Genomic DNA, 26,039 nt, shown 5'->3' on the forward strand with positions numbered 1-26,039 from the left:
TTGAGCAGGAGTAAAGACCTGAGCGACTTTGACAAGGGACAAATTGTTATGGCCAGATGAGAATTTTAGAGGGAGGAGAACACGTTTCCCATCTTCAGCCCTTGACATTAAAGGTTCAACCTGGGTATCACGTTACTATACTTACATTTTTGCAAAATAGTTTTTACGTGGCTCATTGTACATATCGTGGAACTTTTCTGGTGAAATGAACACTAGAGGCACTACAACATCAATTACTTTCACACTATTCCCTTTCACACAAATCACAGGTCAAACGGCAGATTATCATTTCACACACTAAAATGACCTTTTCCCTGTTTCTCACACAATGCTATCTTACTGTATGACATCCACTATAGCGAATGACTTTTAAGATGATACATGTTAATACATTACATAACCATTTACATGCTTGTTCGAGTGTGATCAAATTGCACGATAGCTCAAATGATATACAAATGCAAAGGACGTTGAGCCGAAAGTGTCATAAAAGCACCACAAAATCATATGAATGCTTCAGCAATTGCGTTTTCTGACTCTGTCGGTTCGGTGTAAGGTTTAGGGAAGTGAGGTCAGTTTCGTTGATTTAAAACTCGAAAGAGCATTAACCTTACAAACCTCATCTTTTTGGGGGAACATTTAATTCGCTTTTAGCGCCACGCAGTGGACATTCTACCTCGGATCTGCCACGATATCACGTAATTTTACAAAAATGTCATCACAGCCACGTTATTTTCAGGAGATCAGGCTGTAAAGGCTGAATGTCTGATCAAACTGTGGTATATTGGTGCAATATGCAAATCTGTCACTTGGTAGTAGGTAAACAAATTGGCCAACATGGACAGGTTTTGTGATATACCCTCATCCTCAAAAACATAAGGATGGCCAAGACTGCATTACATACGGGTTCACTCGCAACAAGGATGAACATGGTTTTGTGCCGTGAATTATTGGCTGTCAAGGGCGTTACAATTTCAGTGACACTGGGTCTATGCATTTTATGCTAATTTGAATCAATTTCAGTGTTTATCGACTTTTGTACGTTGATCAATTTTGGTACTGTGTTGGGTTGCCACTTGATGTCCAATGTAAAATCAGGGTCCTGAAGCAAAACCAGTTGAGACCCACTGCTTTAAAAGATCTAGCTTGTTTTGTGTTATGTTGGAATCCTATAAGAAATTTCCCATTAGGATCCTTCGGAATTAGTTGCAAGTTATGATTCCAAATGGATTCTATATTCATTCTCCATTAAAGATGTATTCAATGAAATAACATTTGGTAGAACTGCTGATCTCATCTTTGCTCTTGCTTCCTCTTACAAACGTTTTAATAAAGCTATATGGCCATTGAGTAATCTGCATCATCATCCTCATCATCTCATGTCATTGTTCTCAGCCGAAGAGTTTGATGAAGCAGGGGTGGCAGTATGGTTTGCTCTCCTGCTCTTTGAAGCATCCCTTGCTGAGGGGTTTCAGGCAAAAGTGGCACACCAAATGGTGCGGGTGAAACTTGGCGCCCATGGCAGTGACGCAGCGCCCCAGGATGGGCTGCTGGCAAGCCTGGCATACGCTGCCTCTGGACTGGTGGTAGTGGGCTTCACACAAGGGCTGCCCCTCATACTCAAAGAAACTGCCATTTACAAATGGGCTATAGCATTCCTGCAATGAAACATATGAAGAATAGAAGTTAGGTTAAGTTGCTAACATAGAGAGTCATACTGTAAATATTTCTTTTTAATTCAGAAATGGTTTGTCTGACATTTTTGTTTGTTCCTGTATGTTAAACGAGTTGTTAAAAAAGCAGGGGGCCTGGGTAGCTCAGTGGTAAAAGACACTGGCTACCACCCCTGGAGTTCGCTAGTTCGAATCCCAGGGGATGCTGAGTGACTCCAGCCAGGTCTCCTAAGCAACCAAATTGGCCTGGTTGCTAGGGAGGTTAGAGTCACATGGGGTAACCTCCTTGTGATCGCTATAATGTGGTTCTTTCTTGGTGGGGCACGTGGTGAGTTGAGCATGGTCGCCACAGTGGATGCCGTGAAGCCTCCACACACACTATGTCTCCATGGCAATGCACTCAACAAGCCACATGATCAGATGTGTGGGTTGATGGTCTCAGACACAGAGGCAACTGGGATTTGTCCTCCGCCACCCAGACTGAGGCCAATCACTACCTGACCATGAGGACTTAAAAGCACATTGGGAATTGGGCATTGCAAACTGGCAGAAAAAGAGGAGACATTTTATTTTTTTAAAGTTTCCTCAAAAACACTTCAAGAAACATAACTTCTAATGTCGGGCTGCACAATTCTGAAAAAACATAATTGACGATTCTTTCCCTTGATAGTGTAATTGCGATTAATTTCAATTGATACAATTTACAATAAACTAATCCAATTGTATAATATGCTAAATAAAGTACAGCCAACCTGTTGTTATCGCAAAATAAACCCCTTCAGGGTGATATAGGAGTCCTCTGCTTCGGCATCATCCCTTACAAAATGTAGGAACTTTGACTCAATAGCAAGGTTTGCATACATGTAATTTTATGCAAAATTTGGGGATATTATATATAAAAAATACTGATGGAAACACCAAGATGCAAAATAAAGTTTCCAGAGTGACCATAAAAAACATAATAATTATTTTTTTTTATTCAGTAAGAAGACGTGCGCATCTACTATGATGGAAACACATTTACCTAATATATTCCTAGAGAATTTATGTCATGTAAACACATAATTTGCTCACAGAATAGAGTCAATATCATCAAATAGAATTTTAAATGTTCTGAAATGTCAAAGTCTGTCATGAAAATTATTGTCTATTATTACCTTCCAGAACTGTGTAACATGCTTTCACTCCCAGACAGGATATGCCGCTGAACGCAAGCAAACATGAAGTTCATCAGCATGCTCTATACCGCTAGTAGTTCATTACATATAATATAAGAGCCCCAGTGGTTTCAACTTAAGTGATGATTTTATTCTTTTAAACACATGGAATGGAAACGCTGCATTATTTGCTAATTGTTGCCCTACTGTTGAGCCATTAAGAAGTCACACTGTTGTTGTTTATTTCTGATTCAAATAGAATCTTTTTGTATTATATTTTAAGCTATTTTGTTGTTTGTTTGTTTGACAATATGGATGATAAGGGAGAGCAATCCAAGGTTGACAACACATAATCAGCTTTATCTTGAAAGAAAAAAAGAATTAATTCAATATAATTATAATAATAAAAAGAAGAAGAAGAAGAAGAAGTAGTAGAAGAAGAAGAAGAAATAATTTTATGAATTATACAAGGCACATTTGTTATATGGAAACTATAAATGGAATAGAGTCACATTTAAAATGGGATTTTAATTTAGTTTTGACGCACTTCCGGTTCTATCCGAATACAGATGCAGAATATTTAGCCATTTCAACAGATACAGATAATGGCTACACACCCCTAGAATGCAGCATTACACCTCTATGGAGGGAGTGTTGACAATCACATCACAATCACACTGACTGTACCTCAGAATCCACTCTCACTCACCCTGCACACAAAGCATTGTGGATGCCACAGAGCACTCAGAGCTGAGATGTAGTTCTCCATGATGGGCTGAGAGCAGCCCTGACAACGAGAGGCAAAGAGAGAAAGGAAACACTGCTGACAGTACTGCTGCCCCTCACGATCATGAAAACCTGAAGAAGAAGCACATTGTTTAAATTCAGAAGGTACAGAGAGCAGAAAAGGGTGTTATTGTTGAAAACTTGCTATTGATTGGGGTCCATTTATGGCACTAATACAATTTTTTAAATAAAACAAATAAATAAAATGAGATATCAATAAATAAATTACAGTAAATAGGGCTGTCGATTTAACATGTTAAATTAGTGCAATTTATTATATATAAAAGAATGCGTTCAAGACATTTTTACGCAATTAATCATGCCCCCTGATTGTGCATAAATGACCAAGTTTAGCCATGAAACTATGTGGCGCCTATTTGAACTTGTTATCTGTTAGCCAGTCAGCTAACTCACATGTGATATGTCAAGCCAATCGGCTCACGGGGTGTAAGCTGATTGGTCCTTTGACATGTAAACTGGTAGCCAATCAACTTGCGTCTCACTCTTTGTTTAACATTTAAATTTCTCAGTTTTGCAGGTAAGCCAGCTTCACTGCAGCGCCCTGCAAGAGTTTTTTCTCTGCAACCCACCTCCATCCCAGCTTCACCTGTCTAGATCCTCTACATGGGGATTGTTTGTATGTGTGTTTGCGCAGCAGCATGTCCTACATGCTCGATGCAGTATATCTTGTGTTTGGTCTAATTATGCAGCAGTAGCAGGTCTACATGCTTAACTCAGTATGTCTTTGTATGTTCTAGCAGTAGCAGTCTCAGTACTTGCTCTGCAGCAGCAGCAGCAGCGTAGCAGATCAAGTCCGCCAAGACCACTATCCTATCAATATGTCATACCCACATTAACATGCTACTGTAAACTGAGTTGTGATGGCTGAAATTCCCTAATAAGGAATTTCCCTAACACTGGAGTAATTCTAGCTTGACCCTTTACATTTTTGCATTTCCTAGTCAGCAGGGGGCAGTAAGCGCAAATCTAGATGAACGGGCACATTTAGAGGGAGCAGCACAAAAGTTGTGTCGTGTCTAGAACATAACCATGTCATGTCAAGATTCTCATGCATGCGTGTTCTGTTGATGCTTTTGCCTCTCATACAGGGGTGCAAATTGGCGAAACTCACGAATATTAATTAGGTTATTTACAGTAAAATATTATTTTAAATTTTATGTTTGGATAAATAGTCATTCCTGATGACAAATTCAAGCACTCCTATAAATATTTCACATAATTAATGTAATAACTTCAGCTCTAAATCTGTTGTGGGATATTGTTAGCTTGTGGCAAAGTACATCAATCGGCTCTGTTGCTAAAACCTGATTGTTTGGTCTAGTTGTAGTATTTTTGTCATTGGTGAAAAAGGTTGCAGGTTCGAATCTGCCCTGTTGTAACTTTTTATTTTAATAAACCAAGATTGCATCCGCACATCTGTGGATGCATATCTTGAGTGGAGACACATGTGTGCATGCATCTGTGTGCACGAGAAAACATTACAGCTGTCACTCAATGCCACTGATAATAACAGCCACGAGCACTCATCATATTCAAAACAATCAAAATAAAACATTATAGCACCTGATCGCCACTTATTGTAACACACACGAACGGAATGGAAACTCGAGCTTAAGAACTGGCTATGTTCCCAAACCCTCCTGCACACGATGGAGAAAGTACCATCCACCCAACCACCCAATTTAAAGTTAAGACATAGGCTACAACTTTAACATTCTAACATTACTGCAACTGAACAGGGTTAACATTACCAGTTGTACAAACAACACAACAAAAAGATCAGAACTTGATACAGTGATACACAAATGCATTTATCAACTCAGTGCGTCTTATACTTTAAGAGACTTAAAGTATTAAATGTTCTCCACCATTAATACGCTGAAAGGTGAGCGGCGAAAGCATCAACAGGAACACGCATGCATGAAAATGTTGACATGAGAAGCTTACCTTCTAGACACGACCCAAAATGAGGCTAAAACAGCACCTGCAGGATGAATTCATGCATTCAAATACAGCTGAATGGAGCACAAAGAAAATGCAGGGGTCTCTAAGGGTTTTTTCAAAGGTGCAAACTACGTTTAAGCTAAAAACATTTTGAGTCGCTGAAGATCAGTGAGACTCCAAAAGTGTCCATCTGACACATGTGTACATAGACCAACAAAAACATAGAGCTGATGGAACGCAATAACGCATCTTGTGAGAACAGCCATTAAGCATACCTCAGACAGATTGGCTTCTAAAATCACTTTTTGTATTCTCTAATCAATGCTTTATTCCTCCACTATAATAATGTCATGTTTATTAATTCATACAGGTTTGGAACGACATGAGAAAGAGTACATAACAGAATTTCATTGTGGGGTCAACTATTCATTTAATTGATTTAGCGATTTCTCAGTTGATTTATCGGATTATCAAATGATTATTCAGTGGTACATTTGGGCCACCATAGTTCTGATGGTGCTAAATTCATACATCCCATATTCAATGTTTTTCACCAAAAGTATTAATGCTATAAAGTTAATGAAATGATTTGGTCTCATGCCAACAATTTTTAGCCAACAAGATCACACGGGAAGTCATCGTGTTTTTCCGAGAGTTACCCTAGGATCAGCCACATTATACCGACTCACTGACAAGTGCCATCTCCTATCGGACATTCTTGCATCAGGTCAAGCAAGTTTACCTTCCCTTGTGGCATGACCGGAAGTGCATTGCGTCAGCAGCTTGGGAGATCTGGGTTCGGATCCTGCGTTAAAACTAGAAAGTAACTGCATTTGCATAATCAGTGACGAGTATGATTCAGAGGTTGCATTTTCCACTGAATGTTAGGTTTAGGTTTGGGGTTTGGGTTGGGGGGTTCAGTTTATAAAATATTCATTCCTTTTCACTGTATTACATCCTGTACTGCTGGAAACAACTCGCTTCACAACTCGCTTCTGGCGCCCCTCCATGGACATTTAACCCGGAAAATAGAGCTCACACGTGCCGATACGCCCAAAAACACTTACCACTTTGGCCACTGGGGGCAGTGTTTCGAATTTCGGTAAGCACAGACTGATTTTAGCTAAAGAAAAGTCAACCAACTGTTTCCGATTTCACTGTGTGATCAGTCTGATCTTAGCACCTTTTGAGTAAATAAAAGAATATGGCTCTGACATCATCCCCTCATCGTCATACCTTCATCTCCAAACGTCCGGCTGCATTTCACACAGCTGAAGCATTCTGGATGCCAGTTCTTATCCAGCGCAGTGACCATTTTCTGCAAAGGAAAACAGCACATAATAAAGCTATGATGGTTTTGGGTTACAAGCAAGAAAGAAAACTACTCATATTAAGGCAAGTTATGGCAACAAACTTTCTTTCTCTTTAAAATTAATAAAGAACAATATGTTTTAGTGCTGTTATAAATAGCTGGGGAGTTATGACCAATGTTTATAAAGTATACTTACGTTGAGTATGGGCTTGTTGCATTGCGCGCAGTGAGGTGAGTACAGGGTGAAATAATCTGGTTCGCAGTATGGTCGACCGTCTTTCTCAAAGAAATTACGATTGCCGAGCTCACACTCACACTCAGAGCAAACAAAATGCTCCGGATGCCAAACCCGCCCAAGAGCCGTCACGACCTGACAGAGATGAGAATCAGATCAATTGCTAAAGACATTAATAATTCTGAAAATACTTTCTCTACAGTGCAACACAGTGTCTAGTTTCCTTTGTTCCATAGGGATTTTATCAATAACTTCATAAGTGTTCTAAGCCATGAACCAAACCAACCAGCTCTAAGGTGAATCACAACATTATAAACTTTGATTTGAAGCAAAAATCATTATTTTTAAATCAGACAAAAAGACAAAGGTACAAGACTGTGTACTAAACGCCTTTCATAAAGGAATGAACTACAATCACATGAAGCACTGCGATTGATGTAATCAAATTTAAAAACAACGGAAAAATATAAACTATTGATTTAAAGTTGTTGATTATACATAAAGACACAGTATGTTAAAATTGTTTTGCAAAAACATTCACAAATACATAAGTAGTTTGAGAGTGTAGAAAGACCGAATTCATATTACGTCATGCGCACTTTGTTGGTCGTGATTCTGTGATTGGTGGATCTTTCTCTGCTGGATAATGGGTAGTGTAGTTCTTCACCAGTAATCCCGCTATTAAACACATTTTAAGTTGAATTAACACTGACTGATGGCTTCAACAGAAGCATATACCATCGATTAACAACATCGGACATAACGGTAGGTCAGCCTTTAAAGGTTTATAAATACAGGTGCATCTCAATAAATTAGAATGTTGTGGAAAAGTTCATTTATTTCAGTAATTCAACTCAAATTGTGAAACTCATGTATTAAATAAATTCAGTGCACACAGACTGAAGTAGTTTAAGTCTTTGGTTCTTTTAATTGTGATGATTTTGGCTCACATTTAACAAAAACCCACCAATTCACTATCTCAAAAAATTAGAATATGGTGACATGCCAATCAGCTAATCAACTCAAAACACCTGCAAAGGTTTCCTGAGCCTTCAAAATGGTCTCTCAGTTTGGTTCACTAGGCTACACAATCATGGGGAAGACTGCTGATCTGACAGTTGTCCAGAAGACAATCATTGACACCCTTCACAAGGAGGGTAAGCCACAAACATTCATTGCCAAAGAAGCTGTCTGTTCACATAGTGCTGTATCCAAGCATGTTAACAGAAAGTTGAGTGGAAGGAAAAAGTGTGGAAGAAAAAGATGCCCAACCAACCGAGAGAACCGCAGCCTTATGATTGTCAAGCAAAATCGATTCAAGAATTTGGGTGAACTTCACAAGGAATGGACTGAGGCTGGGGTCAAGGCATCAAGAGCCACCACTCACAGACGTGTCAAGGAATTTGGCTACAGTTGTCGTATTCCTCTTGTCAAGCCACTCCTGAACCACAGACAACGTCAGAGGTGTCTTACCTGGGCTAAGGAAAAGAAGAACTGGACTGTTGCCCAGTGTTCCGAAGTCCTCTTTTCAGATGAGAGCAAGTTTTGTATTTCATTTGGAAACCAAGGTCCTAGAGTCTGGAGGAAGGGTGGAGAAGCTCATAGCCCAAGTTGCTTGAAGTCCAGTGATAAGTTTCCACAGTCTGTGATGATTTGGGGTGCAATGTCATCTGCTGGTGTTGGTCCATTGTGTTTTTTGAAAACCAAAGTCACTGCACCCGTTTACCAAGAAATTTTGGAGCACTTCAGGCTTCCTTCTGCTGACCAGCTTTTTAAAGATGCTGATTTCATTTTCCAGCAGGATTTGGCACCTGCCCACACTGCCAAAAGCACCAAAAGTTGGTTAAATGACCATGGTGTTGGTGTGCTTGACTGGCCAGCAAACTCACCAGACCTGAACCCCATAGAGAATCTATGGGGTATTGTCAAGAGGAAAATGAGAAACAAGAGACCAAAAAATGCAGATGAGCTGAAGGCCACTGTCAAAGAAACCTGGGCTTCCATACCACCTCAGCAGTGCCACAAACTGATCACCTCCATGCCACGTCGAATTGTGGCAGTAATTAAAGCAAAAGGAGCCCCTACCAAGTATTGAGTACATATACAGTCAATGAACATACACTATATTGCCAAAAGTATTCGCTCACCTACCTTTAGACGCATATGAACTTAAGTGACATCCCATTCTTAATCCATAGGGTTTAATATGACGTCGGCCCACCCTTTGCAGCTATAACAGCTTCAACTCTTCTGGGAAGGCTTTCCACAAGGTTTAGGAGTGTGTTTATGGGAATTTTTGACCATTCTTCCAGAAGCGCATTTGTGAGGTCAGACACTGATGTTGGACGAGAAGGCCTGGCTCGCAGTCTTCGCTCTAATTCATCCCAAAGGTGCTCTATCGGGTTGAGGTCAGGACTCTGTGCAGGCCAGTCAAGTTCTTCCACACCACACTCGCTCATCCATGTCTTTATGGACCTTGCTTTGTGCACTGGTGCGCAGTCATGTTGGAACAGGAAGGGGCCATCCCCAAACTGTTCCCACAAAGTTGGGAGCATGGAATTGTCCAAAATCTCTTGGTATGCTGAAGCATTCAGAGTTCCTTTCACTGGAACTAAGGGGCCAAGCCCAGCTCCTGAAAAACAACCCCACACCATAATCCCCCTCCACCAAACTTCACAGTTGGCACAATGCAGTCAGACAAGTACCGTTCTCCTGGCAACCGCCAAACCCAGACTCGTCCATCAGATAGCCAGATGGAGAAGCGTGATTCGTCACTCCAGAGAACCCATCTCCACTGCTCTAGAGTCCAGTGGCGGCGTGCTTTACACCACTGCATCCGACGCTTTGCATTGCACTTGGTGATGTATGGCTTGGATGCAGCTGCTCGGCCATGGAAACCCATTCCATGAAGCTCTCTGCGCACTGTTCTTGAGCTAATCTGAAGGCCACATGAACTATGGAGGTCTGTAGCGATTGACTCTGCAGAAAGTTGGCGACCTCTGCGCACTATGCGCCTCAGCATCCGCTGACCCCGCTCTGTCATTTTACGTGGCCTACCACTTCGTGGCTGAGTTGCTGTCATTCCCAATCGCTTCCACTTTGTTATAATACCACTGACAGTTGACTGTGGAATATTTAGTAGCGAGGAAATTTCATGACTGGACTTGTTGCACAGGTGGCATCCTATCACATTACCACGCTGGAATTCACTGAGCTCCTGAGAGCGGCCCATTCTTTCACAAATGTTTGTAGAAGCAGTCTGCATGGCTAGGTGCTTCATTTTATACACCTGTGGTCATGGAAGTGATTGGAACACCTGAATTCAATTATTTGGATGGGTGAGCGAATACTTTTGGCAATATAGTGTACTTTCCAGAAGGCCAACAATTCACTAAAAATGTTTTTTTTATTGGTCTTATGATGTATTCTAATTTTTTGAGATAGTGAATTGGTGGGTTTTTGTTAAATGTGAGCCAAAATCATCACAATTAAAAGAACCAAAGACTTAAACTACTTCAGTCTGTGTGCATTGAATTTATTTAATACACGAGTTTCACAATTTGAGTTGAATTACTGAAATAAATGAACTTTTCCATGACATTCTAATTTATTGAGATGCACCTGTAATCGTTAAAAATGTATTCGCCTATGGAAAAAGTAAATGATATTTTTACTTCCGTATCCAGACTGTTGCGCTCTATTATCAGTGATGAGTTTAATAGTCTACCCATGAATCAATGTGGGATTTTTACTTCTGAAACTACCAGATTCTATATGGCCCGAGACAGACCACTTGTATTAAAATGAATATGAGAAATTGGAATGCCCAATATGACGGATGTAGTAAAGGAAGTCCCACCTTACAGGTAAAAGTGCCAATAACCTTTTAGATACAGACATCATGTGCATGCGCATTAGCTGAACCTACCTGAAAAATGTTGTTTTTTTAGCATGATCTGAGCTAAAGAAGCACAATTTATGATACCATTGCTGTCAGATTTTACTGCTGATATGAAATACACTACCGGTCAAAAGTTTTGAAACACTTACTCATTCTTTATTATAATTGTTTTTCACATTTAGAAAAATAGTAAAGTCATTAAAACTATGGAATAACATAAATGGAACTATGGGAATTATGTTGTGACTAAACAAAATCCAAAATAAATCAAAACTGTGTTATATTTTAGCATCTTCAAAGTAGTCACCCTTTGCCTAGAATTTGCAGACATGTACTCTTGACATTTTCTCACCCAACTTCTTGAGGTATCACCCTGAGATGCTTTTTAAACAGTATTGAAGGAGTTCCCATCTATGTTGGGCACTTATTGGCTGCTTTTCTTTATTATTTGGTCCAAGTCATCAATTTAAAAACTTTTTTGTTTTAATTACATTTTAGTTTTATAATGAATAAATTAATATGGTGGCACAATTATATTTTTGTCTACAAAACTAATTTCAAACATTTAAGCTTAGGCCTTCAGATCAAAAGATTTTTAAGATCATGAGAAACATTTCAGTCAAGTGTTTCAAAACTTTTGACCGGTAGTGTGTGTTCTTTGATCATAATCTTGACCTTCCATATTGGAGATTTCGGTCTTTCCTCATTCAAGTAGATAAGAGCTGTGTTTTTCTGCCACTTGTTTACATAGAAAATAGCTGCCTGGGAGCATTCCAAAGACGGCCACCGAGTGAACTGACTTGCCTTGAAAGGGACTTTGACTATACTGTTGCATTTTATAGAACTGCAAATGCAAAAAAATGAATAATATTTTTTGTTAGTAACTAACCATTACCGCAAGGTAAACGTCTTAAAATATTTTACCTGTCCTACAACTGGTTTCTGACAAGCAGAACAATTCCCCTTAGAGGAGGTGGGCACTCCCTGCCTGCTCAGATCTGACTGGAGGAGACCCAACATGCTGTCCAATGAGCCTCCAGAGGAGGCAGGGGGCGGAGCTCCAGTCTGCTGTGGTGAAGCAGTCACAGGACTGACAGGTGCTGCTGGCTGATAGAAAAGAAGGTGTCATTTAAAAACTACAGCCAAACTAAAAAATATATAGAATATTAATACTAAATAACAAGTATATTTAATTTAATTCAGGTGAAGTGTGTAGTATTTGGATGTTAAAATACTTTCTCCTATCTTAGTTTAATATGCAGTCAGCTATAAGTAAGCCACTGGCAGGTTGACTTCCTGCGGCCGACAACTTCTGACTCAACTAATGGTACGAGTTTGGGGCAGCACTACCTGACCAATGGCACATGGGAGGAGTGTTTGGGTAATCTGTTTGGAGACTGTCACTCTTTGTGCACATTATTTGTTACACACTTAAAATCTGCCAACATGTGTATCAAACATACTGTGCTTTGGACTCTGAAGTCTGACAGAGATGCCATTAGTTTGTCCAGCTCTAGAGTGGCAGATGTAGCTGAGGGTTTCACAGAGCTAGAAACACAGAGAGAAATTTTACAGTCATAAACACTTATTTATTACACAAACATGCACACACACACACACACACAAAACATATGAATTTGACCTTTCCCCTTATAGCTGACATACAAATTAAGACATATTTAAATGAAGACTTCTCATTTATGCAGGACTATATCATCAGCTGGTAATGATGCTTGTATGTAATTAGAGAGTAGTTTGGACTATAGATGTCCAATTTTGATTAAAAGAGATTTAAATGGGTTTATAGATAAATATACAGTACATGGCAAATATACTAACCCAGGAGAGGACGGCCCAGACTTTGAAGACTTGTCATCTTTTTTGGTGGTGGGGAACTGGGCCAAAATCTCATCTAACATAGACAAAAAGTGAACCTTAATTGTTAAGAATTAAGGAAACTTCATTAAAGTGATAGTTCGCCCAAAATTAGAAATTCTCTCATCATTTAATTCCTAGATGTGCGTGACTTTTCTTTCTTCTGCTGAACACAAATGCAGATTTTTAGAAGAATATTTCAGCTCTGTATGTCCATACAATGCAAGTGAATGGGGTCCAAAAATGGAGTCAAAGTGGTTAAATCCATGTCTTCAGAAGTGATATGATAGGTGTGGGTGAAAAACAGATCAATATTTAAGGCCTCTTTTTACTATAAATCTCCACTTTCAAACAGCCCTCCTAAGCACTCTTCTCCCTTAAGAGTTCTTCTTCTTTTGTTTTTGGCAATTTGCATTTTTCAGGCATTTCGCCACCTACTGGGCAGGGAGGAGAATTTATAGTAAAAAAATTTAATTAGAATTTAGAAATTAGACAGTAAATCATGATTAATAATTATACTTGTAAATGACTAGTTATGGACTGCTTCGGCATTATAAAGTATTTATTAAACCTTTATTGTCTGATTTCTTATTCTTGCTTTATAACCCCTTTACATTTGCTTTTGTCATAACAATGAATTTATTTGCTAAAAACAAAATATATCAGTAGTTAGTATGATGCAAATTACATCCTTTAAAGGTTCTCAGTACTCTGTGTGAATGTGCAGCTTATAAGTATAAAATACATGTAGAAAGTAGGGAAGGTTAGGGTTTAGTTTAGGGGTAAGGGATGGTGTAGGGTGTCTGTGGGACTCTAAATAAACACAATAAACATGCTGCAGTGATGCCCTATACTGTATGGCAGTATTTAATTAGGAGTGCAAATAGCATCTAACACTATTTGTACTTAGTGCAAAGAAGATGCTTTTTGTTGCTGTTTACACTAAGCAACAAAATCTCTGCTTTCTATATTTATTTTATACTTATTAGCTTCACATTCACACAGTGTAATGAGACCCTACATGTATAAAGGATGTGTTTTGCACCTCACTAGCTATTTGGTATCTTTTGTTTTTCCAAATAAGTTTGTTGTTAGGAACAAACAAATGTAAAGAGGCTGTTAGACAAGGGTAAGAAATCAGCAAACAAAGGCTTAATAAATACCTTATAATTCTAAACAAGTCCGTAACTAGTCCCTTACAAGTCCAATTATTAGTCATTAATTACCATCTTATTTCTGATCCCTAAAATAAAGTGTTACCGATTACCTTTATGCTGCCTTTATGTGCTTTTTTGAGCTTCATAGTTTTGGACCCTGATGACTTGCATTGTATGGACCTACAGAAAAAATATTGTTCTGCAGAAGAAAGAAAGTCATACAGATCTGGGATGGCATGACGGTGAGTAAATGATGAGAGAATTTTCATTTTTGGGTGAACTATCCGTTTAGAATGAAATACACTGCTTGGCCAAAAAAAAAGTTGCCATTTGAATTTAAATAATCAGATACTTAAGGGTCTATGATTGGATCATTATTGCAGTGATTATTATTGCATCTCGGTGATGCTGACGAAGGTTGTTGCTGACTTGGAGGATCTCGCTGTAATACATCGATCGATTATGGCAATGGAAACAAAATTCTCTGAGTTGGTCACAAGAGTGTCGGATGTTGAGAAACAGATAGATTATCTGGAGTCAACAGAAAGGGAATTATCCGCTAATCTGACCGCATCCAAAACAGACTTGGAACACATTTTGGAAAAACTTGAATATTTCGAAAATATGAGCCGAAGGAATAACATACGAATTGTTGGAATTCTTGAGCATGAAGAGGGCAGAGATATGGCGAAATTCCTGAACGAGCTCTTCCCGAGTCTGCTCGACATAACAGGCCATAAACTGGAAATCGAGCGAGCTCACAGAGTCCCTGCTCAGAGATCTGCTGGGGGAGACAGGCCCCGATCAATTGTGGCCAAATTTCTGAGATCATCCGATAAAGATTCGTGTTGCGCCAGGTGAGGAGCAAAGGAAAGCTTTCTTGGAGGAGTCACAATATTTTCTTGTTCCCGGAATTTGCGAGTTCGACAAGAGAGAAAAGCCATTCAAGGAATGTAAAAAACTCTTACATCAACGGAAGATCGCTTTTGCATTGATGTTTCCGGCCAAACTGAGAATAGAAACCAGGGACGGCAGCAAAGTATTTACATGCCCCAAACAGGCACTCTGCTTTATAAATACACTGGAGTGAGTAAGCCATTTGATGTTTCTTATATTAGTGGACTGACATGCTGTTCAGTGACTTGATTGTCTGAGGAAGCTGGGTGCCATTTTTGTTTCTTTTTGAAACATTTTTGTTTCTTTGGCTCCACCTAGCGGCTGGAGTTTGTTTTGTGGAATAACACTCCTTCAAGAAACTTCTGCATTGACGGAAGATCGCTTTTACACTGAAGTTCCCGGACAGATTGAGAATGGACACTATGGATAACACTAATGTTTCAGCTGGCAACAATTATTTTATCCCTAACTGATGCAGTGTGTAGCTTCTCATTTCTCTAACAACCATGTCTGAAGACATATCCCGTGGTCATGGAAAAGATGTTACTGTGTTTCAGAAGGGGCAAATTATTGGCCTTCATAAAGCGAAGGAGATTGCTGAAATCACTGGAATTGGGTTAAGGACTGTCCAACGCATTATTAAAACCTGGAAGGATAGTGGTGAACCATCAGCTTCGTGGAAGAAATGTGGTCGGAAAAAAACCTTGAATGATCATGATCAGAGGTCACTAAAACGCTTAGTGAAGTCACATCATAAAAAATCGACAGTAGAACTCACGGCAATGATTAATAATGAAATTAAGAGCATTTCCACACGCACAATGCAACGAGAACTTACAGGATTGGGACTAAACAGATGTGTGGCCACAAGAAAGACACTTGTTAGTGAGGCTAATTGGAAAAAAACTACTTCAGGTAGCTAGGGAGTGTAAAGATTGGGCTGTGGAGCAATGGAAAAAGGTCATGTGGTCTGATAAGTCTAGATTTATCCTATTCCAAAGCGATGGGCACGTCAGGGTAAGAAGGGAAGTGCATGAAGTGATGCACCCATCATGTATAGTGCCCACTGTACAAGCCTCTGGAGGCAGTGTTATGATCTGGGGGTTGCTTCAGTTGGTCAGGTCTAGACTCAGCAACGTTATGCGGCAATTAAATAAAGTCAGCTGACTACCTGAATGTACTGAATGAACAGGTTATCCCATCAATGGATTTTTTCAATGGCACAGGCATATTCCAGGACAACAATGCCAAGATTCATTGGGCTCAAATTGTGAAAGAGTGGTTCAGGGAGCATGAGGAATCATTTTCACACATGAATTGGCCACCACAGAGTCCTGACCTTAACCCCATTGAAAGTCTTTGGGATATGCTGGAGAAGATTTAACGGAGTGGTTTGACTCTCCCGTCGTCAATACAAGATCTCGGCCAAAAACTAATGCAACTCTAGATGGAAATAAATCTTGTGACGTTGCATATGGTTGTCGAAACAATGCCACGACGAATGCGCGCCGTAATAAAAGCTAAAGGATGTCCAACAAAATATTATAGTATGCAACTTTTTTTTTTGGCCAGGCAGTGTACTAACATACTGATTACTGCACACTGTACAATGAATACTCTTCAGTGTTTTTAATATTTAAAAAAAAAGTATACATTATGCAACAATAAATGTTTCCAATAAATGCAATTTTACTTTGTTGTCAGATGACCTTCAGCGAGTAGCATCCAGTTATCATCTTGAAAATATATACTATCATTTTCCATTTTAACCCAACTATGTGTTAAAATGTCAAAACTTTTGGCCGTCTGATTCATTTGTCACACTTGAAAAAGAAGGTCAAGATTTTTTATTGCATTGCATTGTGAAATACAGTCTCTCACGCAATGCGCTCTGTATTTTTGGCGAATGTAGTAGTTTATGTGAATATTCAATAGCAGCGTCCCAAATTGCATACTTGTGCTGTATTCAACAGCATTTTGTAGTGTAAATAGTGTATAGTGTAAGTGCACAGTACAGTATGTATATCGTGTAATTTGTGTTAGCTAATGTATATAGATTATTTACATGAAGTACACAGTATACACACTTAACACTACTTTCTTTAAAATAAATAAATAAATAAATAAAGTAGGTAGTATTCTGTTTTGGAAATCCCAAAGAAAATTTATTTAATACCCAATTATGGATTATAGACAGAGCCAATAACTGCTGGGGACATTACCTGTCCTTGCACATACAGTATACACATATTACATAATTTTTTTAAGCTACTATGAAGGCAATACACACTCATACCTGTTATGTTGAACTGTGTGGCATTGAGCTCCTGCAGTAAATGATCGAGTTCACTTAGACCGCCTCCCAGAACTGAGGAGGAAGAGAAGGCAGGGGGAGGGTCTGCTGTGCGCGGGGACCGCGGTTTACATACTGTGCTGAGAACAAGTTCAAAAATCATCGGTTAACATAACACTCACAATCTTATCAGAGGGATAATGCAACCAAAAAAAGAATATTCTTCTATTTTCACACAAAGCAATAATATGGCTGCAGAAGACTTGGAATATAGTGCACAAGTCACTTGGAGTACTTTTATGAAACTTTTATGGTACTTTTAATGTAATTTTGGAGCAAAAATGCTTCCAGATTCTTTTGAGCAGCAGCTTTCAGAGGTGAATATGAGCAACGCTTATCCGTTAAGCATTATATATTGTAATAATATTTGTTTATGTTTAAAGGGGTCATGTCATGAGGAATAAAACTTTCCTTGATATTTTGACATGTAAGAGGTCTTTCTACCATGAAAACATACTGTAAATTTCAGAACTCAAAACTTAATCCCCAATGCAATAAAAGCATTTATTCAAACCAAGCTGCAAAAACGCCTTGTTCTCTACTTCCGCTACTACCCTACGTTATTTGGGGTACCTAAATTCATGACTGCCTCAAAAGCTCAAATACATTAACGTCTACTTAAAATCATCTCACTCTTGACCCCGCCCACTGGTGCTTCAGTTTGTTCACAGAAAGAGAGAGACACGAGGCCTGCTGTGGCCTCAGTATTCCTGAACACCAAAGGGGACCCCTCTGGACTAGTTTCAATTATTTTTGTATTTAAACACGCACAGACAGACATTTTTGACCACTTGATACATATCTCGGGCCGCTTTTAAAAGATGCGGTGTCAAGTTACAACTCTGAAGAGGAAAATCTACTCTCATTCAGCTGCTGCCTCTTGCTGTTTTGAGCACAAACACATCATGGATGCATTCTTTCACCCATCTGCGCTATTTTTAATTGTTGGAGTATGAAAACGTGCTGGATGGATGTCTTTGACTGTTTAGATGCGTTTCCGGTGATGTGCATGTCAGTTCAGGATGATACTGGAAACTGGATCGCAATGCAACGGCTTGAGACTGTCTACACCGGGCGCGTCGATACAAACTTTCTAAACCTTTATTTGTGTTGTTGGCAGTAGTAACACCAGCATGTGCAGCGCAAAATGGAACGGGACATCTGTTTACTGTCTGCGCAACATGATGTGACGCAACAGACGCTTCCATGGTAGACAGCATCATTGATTATAATGGGTTCTATTGCTTTTGACACAACGTGACTCTTGCATCCGCTGTAGATGGATGTGAGTGTTAACAGTAGTGCTTGAGATGAACATTTTAATATATTCAGATTCAACATGTTGGATGTGCGTTATGTGTAAACCCTGAAATTTAGTTTTACAGTGTTGTAGAGCTTGTTCATTCTCTTCAGACTGAGTTTAAAAAATTTTGTTTTAAAAAATGAATAGCCAATCAGAACAGTGGGCATTTACATTGAAGTTTTAAGGAGGCACTTATGCCAAAACTGAGCATTTCAGACAGAGGGCCAGAGACAGGGTGGAAAATGATCATATATTACGAAATTATGACTGTTTTAATGCAAACAAATATTTTTTACTAACATTATCAGTGGACCTCAGGGAAGATAATAAAACTACATAAAAAAAGACAATTTCATGACCCCTTTAAAGAAGTTATTCGAAAGGGATATCTATGGTTTATTGTGAAGAAATACAGTATATGTAGCTTATTTTTTAACTTTCGACAAAACTTCTTTCAATTGCCTGAATGATTTAGTCACAATTCTTACAAGTTGATGAATACACATCCTTACACGTTTAATACAAATAAAGCCTGGGAAAAGTGACATATTATATAACAAAAACTATAATCAGCCATGCCATATACATAGCTCTTGTCATATCTAGACTGGACTACTGCAATGCTCTTCTGGCAGGACTTCCTGCATGTACAGTCAAGCCTCTGCAATTTATCTAGAAAGCAGCGACATGTTTGGTTTTCAACGAGACCAAGAGAGCGCATGTCATACATCGCTTCATCGAATTGCACTGGCTGCCAATGGTTGCTCATGTAAAGTTCAAGGCATTGATGCTCGCTTACAGAACAGCCACTGGTTTTACACCCTTCCCCCCACCCCCTTTACACTCACCACTTCAAGTCTAATGTGCCCTCCGTAAGCCCTCATGACTCACGAAATAGCTTTCTCTGACTTACTGGTGGAACGACCTCCCGAACTTCACCTGAGCAGTTGATTCTTTAACTACATTCAAGAAACATCTAAAGACGCATGTCTTTCATAAGTACATGACCCAGTCCTACTAATGCACTTACCTGTGTACTTCCTTCATAAAAAAATAAAAAAATAAATACATTTCACTCCATTCCTTCACCACTGTCTCTCACCTTCCTCCCTACTTGTACTTCTCTGAGCAATTTGAAACTTTGTATTGCAATGCTTCTCATGTTATTGCCGCCTTATGATGAATCACTTTTGCTGTAATCCTCATTTGTAAGCTGCTTTGAATAAAAGTTTTATGAACAGAGCAACCGCTGAGTTTTTGTTTGTAAATAGCCACCTCATCTATAACATTTCTAGAAGTTCATCGTGCCCAGTTTTTGAAAAATAATTATTATTTTTAGAATTCCTTTTTTTTTGGCCGTGGTGTGAAGTCTAAAATAGTACCCGACTGTATAAAATGTCAACTTTAAGACCAGGCAGAAACCTCTGCCAATGTGCAAGTGTACAAACACGCACAGTTTTAAGTTTGTTCCTACATCCCTGGTTATACAGGTTTGTAACGACATGAGGGTGAGTAAATTATGAAAGATTTTCATTTTTGGGTGAACTATTCCTTTAAGTTACAGAATATTATTAAAGATGCTGTAAGCAAAATTTTTTATGGAATTGTATGCAGAAAACTACCACCTGCTCCCTGAAAGATATCACTGAAATGAGTGTCATGAGATATCTCATCGGTCTCTTTGACAGCTCAAGACTCTGTAAACACCAAACAAAATTGTGTCCGTAGGCTGCGGTCTTTGACATTTTTTGCCTGTCAATCATTTTGCGTGTACTTGTGTTGTAGCTGAATTGGATCGTTGAGGCTTGGTGCCACATTCTGAATGATTCATAATAGTTGTCAGTTGAGGGCGCAATTTTGCTACTGTTGTGTTTAACACTAATGCTGCTTTTCTGCTTAGTGTCAGTCTTAACGCTGTCTTTGATGTGTGGTGCTTTGGAAAGTGGGGCATGGTTAATTCAATGCAGTCTCGTGGATATTAGAATGGCTAAAATCACTTACAGCACCTTTAAGTAAGAATATTTGATGTGAACACAGATACAGTAGGAATGATTTATTACAGGGCATCATGCTCTCCAGAGCTTAAATACCTGTAAAGTTTGTCAGGGTTTGAGTTCTGAGAGCCGTTCATCGCAGCAGAAACAGTCTGTAAAAGAGATGAACAGAAAGCACATGCAGTTTTAATGACTGTAAAATGAATAATTGATTTTGCTTTGAGACATCCAGCCTGGTCTCATGAAATTTACGTGAGCATTGCAACGTTTTTGCAAAACTGAAATTACGTGCTTCATAAAAGGTTTGGCTGTACTTTTCAACTGAAATTTCCAGCAGGGGTCACCAAAACTGAGCAAAATGAGGAAGTTTTTAAGGTGAATTTTAGATGGAGGTTTTAATAAGTAAAACGTACCTCCCTAACCTAAAACTTTACCCTAAACTTAACCAGTAGTGAAAAGAGAAATGAGAGTTTAACAAAACAGACATCCTTACCCTTAACCACCACCTAATCTTAACCGATAGTGTTTTAAAATGTACAGGTGCATCTCAATAAATTAGAATGTCGTGGAAAAGTTCATTTATTTCAGTAATTCAACTCAAATTGTGAAACTCGTGTATTAAATAAATTCAGTGCACACAGACTGAAGTAGTTTAAGTCTTTGGTTCTTTTAATTGTGATGATTTTGGCTCACATTTAACAAAAACCCACCAATTCACTATCTCAAAAAATTAGAATATGGTGACATGCCAATCAGCTAATCAACTCAAAACACCTGCAAAGGTTTCCTGAGCCTTCAAAATGGTCTCTCAGTTTGGTTCACTAGGCTACACAATCATGGGGAAGACTGCTGATCTGACAGTTGTCCAGAAGACAATCATTGACACCCTTCACAAGGAGGGTAAGCCACAAACATTCATTGCCAAAGAAGCTGGCTGTTCACAGAGTGCTGTATCCAAGCATGTTAACAGAAAGTTGAGTGGAAGGAAAAAGTATGGAAGAAAAAGATGCACAACCAACCGAGAGAACCACAGCCTTATGAGGATTGTCAAGCAAAATCGATTCAAGAATTTGGGTGAACTTCACAAGGACTGAGGCTGGGGTCAAGGCATCAAGAGCCACCACACACAGACGTGTCAAGGAATTTGGCTACAGTTGTCGTATTCCTCTTGTTAAGCCACTCCTGAACCACAGACAACGTCAGAGGCGTCTTACCTGGGCTAAGGAGAAGAAGAACTGGACTGTTGCCCAGTGGTCCAAAGTCCTCTTTTCAGATGAGAGCAAGTTTTGTATTTCATTTGGAAACCAAGGTCCTAGAGTCTGGAGGAAGGGTGGAGAAGCTCATAGCCCAAGTTGCTTGACGTCCAGTGTTAAGTTTCCACAGTCTATGATGATTTGAGGTGCAATGTCATCTGCTGGTGTTGGTCCATTGTGTTTTTTGAAAACCAAAGTCACTGCACCCATTTACCAAGAAATTTTGGAGCACTTCATGCTTCCTTTTGCTGAAAGATGCTGATTTCATTTTCCAGCAGGATTTGGCACTTGCCCACACTGCCAAAAGCACCAAAAGTTGGTTAAATGACCATGGTGTTGGTGTGCTTGACTGGCCGGCAAACTCACCAGACCTGAACCCCATAGAGAATCAATGGGGTATTGTCAAGAGGAAAATGAGAAACAAGAGACCAAAAAATGCAGATGAGCTGAAGGCCACTGTCAAAGAAACCTGGGCTTCCATACCACCTCAGCAGTGCCACAAACTGATCACCTCCATGCCACGCCGAATTGAGGCAGTAATTAAAGCAAAAGGAGCCCCTACCAAGTATTGAGTACATACAGTAAATGAACATACTTTCCAGAAGGCCAACAATTCACTAAAAATGTTTTTTTTTATTGGTCTTACGATGTATTCTAATTTGTTGAGATAGTGAATTGGTGGGTTTTTGTTAAATGTGAGCCAAAATCATCACAATTAAAAGAACCAAAGACTTAAACTACTTCAGTCTGTGTGCACTGAATTTATTTAATACACGAGTTTCACAATTTGAGTTGAAGTACTGAAATAAATGAACTTTTCCACGACATTCTAATTTATTGAGATGCACCTGTAGAAGCAAAATGAAAAGCACATCATTTCATGTCAGCTTGATTTCTTGGCTTGTTTTGAACCGCAGACTTCTGAGTCCAAAGTCCAACGCTCTATGAGGTGCGCTACCATGCAAGCTGATCACTTTGGAAGTGTATATATGTAGGTGGGTCTATTATTCAAGCATTAAAATGTATAATTTATCAAAAGATGCGTTGATATCGTAACATAGCAGGGTCTGAATAATAGAGAGAAAAATAAGTGTTTATAAAGTCATAATCAGCCATTGAAGTCATTATTTGAGTGAAAGTGAATAAAACACACCTGGAGACACGCATAACAAGTTTTGCAAAAAATTTATATAGAGACACGTTTTCACTATGACACCAGGTTGGAGACATCACAGATGTGTGCTTGTGTTTTGTGTATGTCTCACGGCATACTTGTTGTGGTGTATATGCAGGAGGAGGGGGCCGGGTCTGGGCAGGATCCTGAGCACTGGACAAGGGTTCAGAGGTCACTGGAGGGTCAGAGGTCAGCAGGACGGGACAGCGGGCCAGAGGGAACGCTGAATTCTCCAGATCAGCTAGAAGAGCATCTTCAAGCACAAAGAGAGTTATAGATTTGAATATCTATTTTACTCTGCACTGTATTTATTTCTCTTTAGCATGTATTGTTCACTGTGGTGAAAGTCATTGTCATTCCTTTTGTTTCTGTGCCTTCAGAAAGTATTCACTACCCCATAAATTATTTCTCTGTGATGTAAAGTCAAATGTACATTTGAAAACATGAAAACCCCTATGTTTAACAACTTAAATTGGGTGATATATTCAATTAGCACTTAATACGTCAAGAGGGTATGCCATGTACTTACGACAATGTTAACATTTGCTTAATGTAAAAATGCAAGGATGTGAATACTTTCCTGAGGAATTAGGCTAAATTTGGATATTTTTTGTTTTTGTTTTTTGTGAGAAAAAGTTTTGACAGTTATACTTGTGATATATTGCTCAATTCTGGATATCTATGCCAAGCATTTGTTCATGCACAAATGTCTTTCTACTTTCAAACAAATGAGTTGTGTTAAAAGATTGGAGACATCCATGAAGTCACCTTTTTAACGAGCTAAAGTGAGATCAATTATGAGATAAGATGCCTTCATAGTAGGGTCAGAAATTAACTTTTTATTATAGGGCAATATTTTCCACTGGGATCTGATTTTTAAGGGCATTTTTTTACCTTTATGGTGACATAAAAACACTTTGTGACACCTTTTCAGTAAAATACTTTAAATACTTTTCATACTATTCAAATAAATTACTAATTAATTCAGTAAGGCGGTTAACTAAAAATTTCAGTTGGCATCAGCTCATATTTTGTAATAATATACACTCACTGGCCACTTTATTAGGAACACTTGTACATCTACCTATTCATGCGATTATCTAATCAGCCAATCGTGTGGCAGCCAATCAGCTAATCGTATAGTGGGTCAGGAGCTTTAGTTAATGTTCACATCAACCATCAGAATGGTGAAAAAAATTTGATCTTAGTGATTTAGACCGTGGCATGATTGTTGGTGCCAGACGGGCTGGTTTGAGTATTTCTGTAACTGCTGATCTCCTGGGATTTTCATGCACAACAGTCTCTAGAATTTACTCCGAATGGTGCCAAAAACAAAAAACATCCAGTGAGGGGCAGTTCTGTGGATGAAAACGCCTTGTTGATGAGAGAGGTCAACAGAGAATGGCCAGACTGGTTTGAGTTGACAGAAAGGCGACGGTAACTCAGATTACCACTCTGTACAATTGTAGTGAGCAGAATAGCATCTCAGAATCACAACATGTTGAACCTTGAGGCGGATGAGCTACAATAGCAGAAGACCAAGTCAGGTTCCACTACTGTCAGCCAAGAACAGAAAACTGAGGCTGCAGTGGGCCTACCATTTGTCTACCTCAGCAGAAGTCCAGATTTGTCAGATCAGGCGATGTTTTTCCCATTGTCTACTGTCCAGTTTTGGTGAGCTTGTGCCCACTGCAGCCTCAGTTTCCTGTTCTAAGCTGGCAGTAGTGGTACCCGGAGGGGTCTTCTGCTGCTATAGCCCATCCGCCTCAATGTTCGACGTGTTGTATGTTCAGAAATGCTTTTTTGCATAGAACTGTTGTTACGTATGGTTATTTGGGTTACTGTCACCTTCCTTACTGTCAGCTCGAACCAGTCTGGCCATTCTCCTCTGACCTCTCTCATCAACAAGACGTTTTTGTCCACAGAACTGCCGCTCACTGGTTGTTTTTTGTTTTATGCACCATTCTCTATACACTCTAGAGACAGTTGAGCATGAGTGGTTTAAAGATTTGATCTGCGTCCGACTGAAAAGTCATGCATAGTGAAAGCAAGAAAAGGCATACAAAGTAAAGGCAGTGTAAAGATAATTACAGAGCTATATTTACAACAGGATGTCATGAGGAACGACTTTTGCAGGCACACTTTGGCTGCGTTCAGAATGGAATACTAGAATACTGCACACAGTATATACTGTATACTGCTTACTATTTCTGTGAAACAGTATGCAATATGTAACGATACATTTTCAAACAGTACTATGCCACATCATCACATTACATTTCATCAATTACATTGCATGTTTAATTTAGTGAGGGGCATCCAGGGGGCCTGGGTAGCTCAGCGAGCAAAGACGTTGACTACCACCCCTGGAGTCACAAGTTCAAATCCAGGGTGTGCTGAGTGACTCCGGCCAGGTCTCCTAAGCAACCAAATTGGTCCAGTTGCTAGGGATGGTAGAGTCACATGGGGTAACCTCCTCATGGTCACTATAATGTGGTTCTCACTCTCAGTGGGGCGCGTGGTGAGTTGTGCATGGATGCCGTGGAGAACAGCATGAAGCCTCCACACACACCGTCTCCACGGTAACACCCTCAACCAGCCATGTGATAAGATGCATGGATTGACAGTCTCAGATGCAGACGCAACTGAGATTCATCCTCCACCACCCAGATTGAGGCAAGTCACTACACCACCACAAGGACTTAGAGCACATTGGGAATTGGGCATTCCAAATTGGGGAGAAAAGCAGAGAAAATCCAAAAAAAAAAGAAAAAAAGGGAGGGACATCCAGTTCTCATCTCAGATAAAATAAAAATAAAATTATTTTTCATCCAATTTCATGAAAACATTTCTAAACTTTTGACAGACCAATGCTGTTTTATACTGCACATTTTGGTAAATGTAGCACATCATCTGGGTACTCCATGCATACAGAAAATTCACATACGGCGCACATTATACATACTGCAGAAATAGTACGAACAGTGGTAGTACGCTATTCCCA

General features: G+C 39.4%; 1 protein-coding gene across 2 annotated transcripts in view; it reads right to left on the reverse strand.

Moving 5' to 3' along the window:
- Positions 1-1,308: 1,308 nt before the first annotated feature.
- LOC127423002 (transforming growth factor beta-1-induced transcript 1 protein-like) overlaps positions 1,309-26,039 on the reverse strand; it is a 34,634-nt gene continuing 9,903 nt past the window's right edge. For both annotated transcript variants that reach the window (XM_051666966.1, XM_051666967.1), the window contains 10 exons: positions 23,134-23,288; positions 20,705-20,760; positions 17,255-17,391; positions 12,869-12,941; positions 12,493-12,577; positions 11,954-12,136; positions 7,090-7,263; positions 6,818-6,899; positions 3,540-3,688; positions 1,309-1,658 (listed from right to left, as the gene is read on the reverse strand). In XM_051666966.1, the coding sequence (XP_051522926.1) occupies positions 1,392-1,658; positions 3,540-3,688; positions 6,818-6,899; positions 7,090-7,263; positions 11,954-12,136; positions 12,493-12,577; positions 12,869-12,941; positions 17,255-17,391; positions 20,705-20,760; positions 23,134-23,288 (1,361 nt within the window). In that variant the 3' untranslated portion in view covers positions 1,309-1,391. The remainder of the gene's footprint in view (positions 1,659-3,539; positions 3,689-6,817; positions 6,900-7,089; positions 7,264-11,953; positions 12,137-12,492; positions 12,578-12,868; positions 12,942-17,254; positions 17,392-20,704; positions 20,761-23,133; positions 23,289-26,039) is intronic.

Source organism: Myxocyprinus asiaticus, chromosome 32 (assembly GCF_019703515.2).
Source record: "Myxocyprinus asiaticus isolate MX2 ecotype Aquarium Trade chromosome 32, UBuf_Myxa_2, whole genome shotgun sequence".
Classification (NCBI taxonomy): Eukaryota; Metazoa; Chordata; class Actinopteri; order Cypriniformes; family Catostomidae; genus Myxocyprinus; species Myxocyprinus asiaticus.